Source organism: Chiloscyllium plagiosum, chromosome 36 (assembly GCF_004010195.1).
Source record: "Chiloscyllium plagiosum isolate BGI_BamShark_2017 chromosome 36, ASM401019v2, whole genome shotgun sequence".
Classification (NCBI taxonomy): Eukaryota; Metazoa; Chordata; class Chondrichthyes; order Orectolobiformes; family Hemiscylliidae; genus Chiloscyllium; species Chiloscyllium plagiosum.
This window is the reverse complement of record NC_057745.1, coordinates 30027157-30035378: the sequence shown is the minus strand read 5'-3', so window position 1 is coordinate 30035378 and position 8222 is coordinate 30027157. Positions and strand designations below refer to the sequence as shown.

General features: G+C 40.3%; 1 protein-coding gene across 2 annotated transcripts in view; it reads right to left on the bottom strand.

Moving 5' to 3' along the window:
* Positions 1 to 8222, bottom strand: part of efl1 (elongation factor like GTPase 1) — a 262860-nt gene that overhangs the window by 44497 nt on the left and 210141 nt on the right. For both annotated transcript variants that reach the window (XM_043677604.1, XM_043677605.1), the window contains 2 exons: positions 5878 to 6905; positions 3181 to 3365 (listed from right to left, as the gene is read on the bottom strand). In XM_043677604.1, the coding sequence (XP_043533539.1) occupies positions 3181 to 3365; positions 5878 to 6905 (1213 nt within the window). The remainder of the gene's footprint in view (positions 1 to 3180; positions 3366 to 5877; positions 6906 to 8222) is intronic.

Here is an 8222-nt window from a genome sequence, read left to right as displayed (position 1 = left end):
GGTCTCTAAAGAAGGAGGCCATCTGGTGTGTTCTGTGGTGGAACTGGTCCTCCTGGGAGCAGATACAGCAGAAGCGGAGGAATTGGGAATACGGGATGGCATTTTTGCAAGAGGTAGGGTGGAAAGAGGTGTAATCCAGGTAGCTGTGGGAGTCGGTGGGTTTATAAAAAATGTCAGTGTCAGGTCGGTCGTCATTGATGGAGATAGAGAGGTCCAGGAAAGGGAGGGAGGTGTCAGAGAACCAATGTACTGTACAGCTGCATCATGACCTCCCAACTCTTACACTCAATATTCTCAACAATAAAGACAAGCATACCAAACGCCTTCTTCGCTGTGCTATCTACCTGCGACTCTACTTTCAAGGAGCTATGAACCTGCATTCCAAGGTCTCTTTGTTCAGCAACACTCCCCAGGGCCTTACCATTAAGTATATAAGTCTTACCCTGATTTGCCTTTCCAAAATGCAGCACATTTATCTAACTTAAACTGACCATTCTGCATCTCTAAGCACCCATCTGGTGACCTTCAACATAATTAATCCAATAGGACTGGGTGGTACAGTGGCTCAGCAGTTACCACTGCAGCAGGAACTCAGGCTCGATTCCACTCTCGGACGAATCTGTCTGTGTGCAGTTTGCACATTTTCCCCGTGCATATGTGGGTTTCCTCCAATTGTTTCACACAGTCCAAAGATGAGCAGCTTAGGTGGATTGACCCTGGGAAATGCAGGATTATGGGGATAGGATAGGGGTGTGGAATGCTCTTGGAGAATTGGTGTGGATTCGATGGGATGAATGGTCTGCTTTCACACTGCAGAGAATCAATGATTCTATGACTGTTAAGTAAGATAACTGATTTATTTCATAGGCCCTGCAACCCTGCAGTGCTTACAGTTGTGGAAGCTATACTGTTATTACAGATCTATGGTCCTTAGTAACTTCTGAGATTTCCTTTGAGTGGGCAAAGGGTGATTTTTGAGAATAGTGTTGATGATGGCAAATTTAAAAAGGACAGAGTCACCACACACAGAAAGGACCATTAACAATATCAGCCAGTACGAGGCTCAGAAGAAGTTGGGTAATCAGCAGTTTATGAGGAATAGGGCCAAGGGATCACAATATGAACATTGTGGACAAGATGAACTTACAGCAGACAGGAGGCAAGATGGGGGAAAGTGAACAAAGAAAGATGGGAGTTCAGTGCTCAGGCAGTTGGGGCAAGGGAAGGATTTGGTAGACACAGGCATGAATTTGTCGACCTTATTGTTAAAGTAAACGTGAAAGAAACAAGGGAGAGTGATACATAATGGTCTCTGATAGAGGAAAGAAGACAGGGCATAACATTTCTTTCCAGAATGATCTTGGAGTTCAAGGGGTAAACAGTCAGCCAATTAGTTGGAAATGGGCCAACTGGACAGGAAGATTGATGAGAGTATAGGGTGGGAAAAACTGAAGCTGCTGCTTGTAATGAGCCTATGATAAATACCTTTTGATCAATTTCTGTGTAATTCACTGATTCACTTGGAAGAATCTTTCCTCATTGTTATTGTTTAAAAAAATCAACCATTAGTAAACATGATTAATTTGAAGATACTTTGCTGTTTTCAAGAAAAATGAAATTGCTATTATTAGCACTGCAGATGTCTGCCTCTTGCTGTTTTTCTGCCAGAATTGATGGGGGTGTATTAGACTTTACCTTAAGCACAGTCTGATTTTGCCCTGTGTTGCATAAGTTAATTCTAAAGCTCAAGAGGTATTCGTGGATTGACTTTATAATCAGGCAATGACACTCACAGTGCCGAATTTCTGCCGTTTAAAATTAATATATGGAAAATCAAATACTGCGAGTTTGAAAATCTCAAGTTTTATTTTTATTTATCTATGTCTATCCATCCCCAAAGGTGAGGGTTGGGACTTCTGTAGACATATCAGAAAACGGTTTGCCTCATCGCTTCAGAGAATAAGAAGCAAATATGAGACTGGAGTAATGCAGGGATAGCAGGCATCTTTTCCCGAAAAACAGAGAATCAATTGAGTTTTTGCTACAGTCCAACAACTTGCCATGGTGGAATCTGACTTTTCAACATCTGGGTTTCTAGCTCAGTACCATAGCATTGATTTAAGTTTTCTAACAACACACTGAAAAAAATGTACACTCTGCTTGTTCTTATTCTCAAAGCCTGGGTATTGTGGCAGCAAGCATAAAAGACCAAAGGTTGGAACTTCTTGATTATGTCACAGCTGTTCATGATCCAACATTGTGGCAATTTCTGAGAGAAAAATGTAATCTGACAGACCCCTTAAAACTAAGCACTGGCATTCACATGAGAAATAGCTTTCAAGAGTATGACTTTAGAAACAAAAGTAAAATCATTAACTCCAAGCTGCTCAACCAACTTTTACAACAATTTGTCACTTTAATAGCACAGTTTTCCAAATGATATCATCAACATTCCCAGTTTAATGTACTAGTGCACATTGCCAAGGTATCAGCCTTGGTTCAGTGGTGGCACACTTCACTTTGAATCAGAAAGTTCAGGATTTAACTCCCTCCCCTAAGATCGAAGTACAAAATCTCGGCTAACATTCCAACACAGCACTGTTGGAAATGCCATCTTTTTAGGTGAGACTCTAAATCAATATCTATCCTTTCAAGTTAACAAAGAAAATTTTGTGGTACAGGTATCTAAGGCGAAAAAGCATTAAGTTATATGGGAAAAATTTCAGTTTTTTGTAAAAGTGAAAATCCTTTTCAGATTTCTTTTGCTTAGCAAAACAGGTACCAATGTAGGTCTTTCCTAAAAGCAAAGTGACGTGAAACAAACTTTCGAAAAGCAGGGGAAATCTGTACAATTTAAAGAAGAGCAGTGGAGTTCTTCTTGGAGTACAAATCAATATTCATCCCTTAAATATCATTGCTTATGAGTTCTTTACTGTATGCAGACGGTTGCCACACATCCGACATTAAAATGCAAAAGTAAAGTGGCATTGGCTACCGAGTTGTGACTGCCGGACATCATGAAAATTGCTACAATGCAAACTTAATTTTAAAAGAGCCTATTAGTGAGGATTCATTCTTCAATTCTGTGAATTCCTTTACTGTCAGATCTATTTTTCCAGAACGCTCCAACTTCTGCAGAACATTAAGGACCCACACCATATGGAATTATTTGTTTTTTACCTCCCAGTGACTGAACACCAGCTGTGGGCTGGCTAGGCCACTTGTCCGCTTCCGGATTTCATCAGCGAAGCCAAAGCTCTCTGCAACTGGCAAAATGGCCTTAATGATGAACATTTCTGTCCCTTCTTTCATCTCCTCTTGCAACACCCGGCCTGTACGCTTCGAAAGGACCGCATAGACCCGACCTGTGAAAGCATATGAAGAAATTAGAACACAAATCCATGAAAAATAAAAACAAAAAAACTGTGGATGCTTGAAAGCTAGAACCAAAACAGAACATTATGGAAACAGTCAACGGGTCAGAGAGGTGAACAAAGTTGACAGTTCAGGCTGATGACCTTCCATCCTTACAGAAATGTAATTGACCTGAAATATTAACTTGATTTCTCTCTCTCACAGATACTACCTGAGTTGCTGAATAGAATTTGTTCTACAGTAAGTAGCAGCCACCATAGAAATTTGTGATATATTATGAAGAATAAATACATGAGACTCGAGTATATCTGTTGTGTCCTTTTCAGGTTAAGACTTTTGAATTGGGTTCTCAATCTACTGAACAAATTACAAATGCTACTTACAGTCATGAAACACAATCCTACGAGGCAGAAATGGTTCTGTCAATGTGCTCGTCCACATGTAACTTCATAATTTTGCTCCTCCCTAACTCAGTAACTTCCTCCAGCCAATTGTGGGCGGCACTGTGGCACAGTGGTTAGCACTGTTGCCTCACAGCGCCAGAGACCCAGGTTCAATTCCCGCCTCAGGCAACTGGCTGTGTGGAGTTTTGCACATTTTCCCCGTGTCTGTGTGGGTTTCCTCCAGGTGCTCCCACAATCCAAACATGTGCAGGTTAGGTGAATTGGCCATGCTAAATTGCCCATAGAATTAGGTGAAGGGGTAAATGTAAAGGAATGGGTCTGGGTGGGTAGCTCTTCAGAGGGTAGGTATGGACTTGTTGGGTCGAAGGGCCTGTTTCCACACTGTAAGTCATCTAATCTTCAGCTACATTTAACTTGCAGTTAACCAGATTTAATGGCATAAATGCACTGTTAACTTGTGACCAAATGAATGTTCTGAGATCAGCAGAGCTGATTTCAACTCTTGAACTTTCTCACCCATTAAACCTCCTCTGATGTTATTCATACTCTTATATATGGAAGGATAGGAGGACAAGGGATTGGAATCCGTTCTCATTAGATGGTGTTAACACTCATGCTTGTAAACTACTACCTCATTGCCTTTTCACTGTTCATTTCCAAAATTTATGGAAGCTGTTATTGACTTTCAAGTTATCCATTACTTTGAAAGTTCTGAACTAAACTGCAAATGGCATGGTAACTTCACTGATCTTACTATTGTATGTTTGAATTAATAACCCACATCATAATCCAGAACAATACATGAGATGTCAGCGCAATTAAAAATTTAGAATGAATCAATCACATAATGTATATTAAAATCTTGCATGTATGTGGCATCTTTAACATAATAAATTGATGTAATATGCATCAGAAAAGCATATTTAACCAATAATCACACTGAACCAAAAAAAAAGAGACATTAGAATAGGTGACTAAATACTTGCTGAAAGTATCAGATGAAAGAGAGGTGGAGAACTGAAGTAGTTTGGGAAGGAAATTCCAGACTGAAGGCACAGTTACTGATAATGGACCAATGCTGGTTGGAGAAGCTAGAATTGGAGGAACACAGAGAAATTGGAGGATTGTAGTGGTGAAGGCAAGATCAATGGGTTTTGAACAATAAGAATCCAAGATGTGAAGCTCTGGTAAACAAAAGGAGGAAAGCCAAATGAGCAATGGAATAATCAGGTCTGGAAGCAGAAAAAAACAACGGTGAGGCTTTCATCAACAGATGGGTCGAGGCAGGGTCAGAAGAAAAATAATTCTATAAAGTGAGCAGCTCGGTTGTATAATGAATGTAAATTTAGAAATATTTCAATTTCTGAATTATTGGTTCAGAGCACAGCTTGTATTTCTAATTCAAATTAAATCAGTAAAGGACTATTTCAACAGACATTTCATATCCACTATGCCCCTGTCAACTGAAGTGTCAATTTAACTTCTTAAATGGAGCAACATCTGTATAGTTGTTGTATGGTTTGTTTTCCAGGTTAGAATATTTGCAGCACAAAGTCCAGAGGCATTATGGTACAGCAGGAGGCCATTCAGCCCATCATGTCCACATCAGCCTTCTGTACAGCAAACTAGTCAATCCCATTGTTTTGCTTTAGCCCCATAGTTACAAATTGACTTCCTTTAAATGTCCATCCAATTTCCTTTTGAAATCAATGACTGTCTCCACTTTCACCACCCTTTAGGCAGTGAGATCCAGGTTACTGCCACTTGCTACGTAGAAACATTTTCCTCATCTCCCCCTTAAAATCTCTGATTTATTTCCCCAGGCCCTTACACAATCCTCTAATAAGAAGAGCTCTATGAACAGCCCCAAAATGACAACAATCTCCACTTGTGTAGCATTTTTAAACTTAATAAACATCCTCAATATTTCAGGTTGGTGTTTACAGATATACAACAAAAAAAAATCAGTAGATGGCAGCTATGTAGCTAAAACCTCAAACTCTTGGCAAGGTTACACAAACAATTTTCATCAGTTGACAAGTTTTCCTCAGAAAGTGCACAATTTAAAATAAAGATAATTGTTTCGTGCAATTCTTACCTAATACTTCTGCAGTTGCCATAATCTCACACGTGTACATTGCTGCCATGAGCCGTTGAGGTCGTGCCTGGAATGCAAAACGACAAGCTTCTTTCATTGTGGCGATGAGCTGGCCTGAGAAAGGACCATAGCAATCTGTAAGCTTGGCTTCCGAGTTACACAGGGTATCAGCCACACTTTCTGCTGGAGTCTGACTCTCCAGAATCTGATCGCCTGGTCTTGGTTGCTTTTCCATTCTAGGCTCCAATTCAGAAAGGCTATTTTCATTTGAAATTACCTGCTCCTGCAACTCCTCAACATTTGTTGTTTGTCCCTCTGTCAAAGATTGGTTATGTGTTTGAACTAGCTGTTGCACTTTACTCATGTCCCACTTTTCTAAAATGAAGCAAACACCCATCAAAGGCTCTTCACACACAGGACCTGACAGAGTCGCCAACTGAAATCCACTGATTATACTATTGTCAAAATCCTTGTATGTCCCCAAGTCCTTCCTGGTTTTATCAAGACACTGCCACATGGATGGCCTATGATAACTTTCCAATCTATTTAGTAAAATATTAGGGCCACAACGGCGTGGTCCAAATGAAGAAATTTGGTCAACTGCATTTCTCCATTTTCGACCAACAAAATTCTCTTCCAGCTTTTGTTTGAACTTTTGGATGGCCTCAAGTGTTGTCGGATTGATCTCCTGTGTATCTCTGCCTTCTTTTACTGATAGATTGAACTGCTCTATTGTACGAATCAGATCACTGCTTTCTTCCAGCAACTGTGTCACTGCTTCAGGAAGTGGCATGGCTCTCACACTGAGAATGGACAACTTGTTAGGTGTGTTCAAGGTCACAAGGCCATCGGAATCCACAATGACACCTTCAGGATATTTATTCTGGTCCTCCTTCTTTTGGTGAATGACAGCAATCTTTTGTTGTGTTCCTATGTCTTCATTTACCATGTCCACCTTTGGTGGGCGAATGAGAGTCTCCCTAAATGGAACGATTGGTGCTGATGAACTGATTTCAACCTTCGCAAACCTGCAACAAGAAAAATATGCTCATATGATGCAATGAAGAATCAATTGAAAGTTGCTTTTGGCAAAGCGCCACAAAAGAGGTTTTTCTACTAGAAAGAAGTTTTTGGAACTTGTGGTAATAATTGAACTGCATCAGGAATTACATTGGCTCTGTTCCTTCTTACTACTTTGTTAATAATCTGCATGCAATCTGAAAATCTGCAGATATTATTAAGATCAATGTGAATGTTAAGACTGTATACAATGCTTGACTGCTTTAAATAGACCTTGACATGTGGAGAGATTGAATGTGCGATGTTTAAGTTGAAAAACTACAACCTTACATATATTTGGATAGATAGGACTTCCATGGTGAACAATAGGGTTTTAAGGAGTGTAGTGGAACAGAGGGATCTTGGAGTTCAGGTGCACGGCTCTCTGAAAATGGAGTCACAGGTAGACGGGGGCAGTGAAGGTGGCTTTTGGCACACTGGCCTTCATCAGTCAGGGCACTGTGTATAGAAGTTGGGAAGTTATGTTGCAGTTGTACAGGATATTGGTGACACTGCACTTGAAGTATTGTGTTCAGTTTTGGTCACTTTGCTATAGGAAAGATGTTATTAAACTGGAAAGTGTGCAGAAGAAATTTACAGGGATGTTGCCAGGATTCAACGATCTGAGTTATAAGGAGAGGTTGGACAAGCTAAGACTTTTTTTCTTTAGAGCGTATAAGATCATGAGAGGCATGGATAGGGTGAGTGCACTCAGTCTTTTTCCCAGGGTTGGGGAATCAATGACTAGAGGGCATTAGTTTAAAGCAGAAGTGGATACTGCAGATGCTGGAGATTACAGTTAAGATTAGAGTAGTGCTGGAAAAGCCCAGCAGGTGAGGCAGCATCAGAGGAGCAGGAAAATCGACATTTGGGGCTTCTGTCACCAGTTTAAGGTAAGAGGGGAAAGAATAAAAGTGAACCTGAGGGGCAACATTTTCACACAGAAGGTGGCACAGATATGGAATGAGCTGTGAGCAGAAGTGTTTGAGTCAGGTACATTAACAGCATTTAAAAGACATTTGGACAAATAAATGGATAGGAAAGGTTTAGAAAGATATGGATCAAGTGCAGAGCAATGGGATTAGTGTAGGTGGACATTTTGGTCAGCGTGGACCAGTTTGGGCCAAAGGGCCTGTGTCTGTATCATAGGATTCTATGAAGATTCAACATAATCTTGAATGCCAAACTCAAGAATTTGGACAGAGAATATGAAAACTTGATATAGGTGTTCCAGCACATGGATCTGTAAAGTTCTTAAGTAATGAGGCAAAGTGTAAACCAGATTG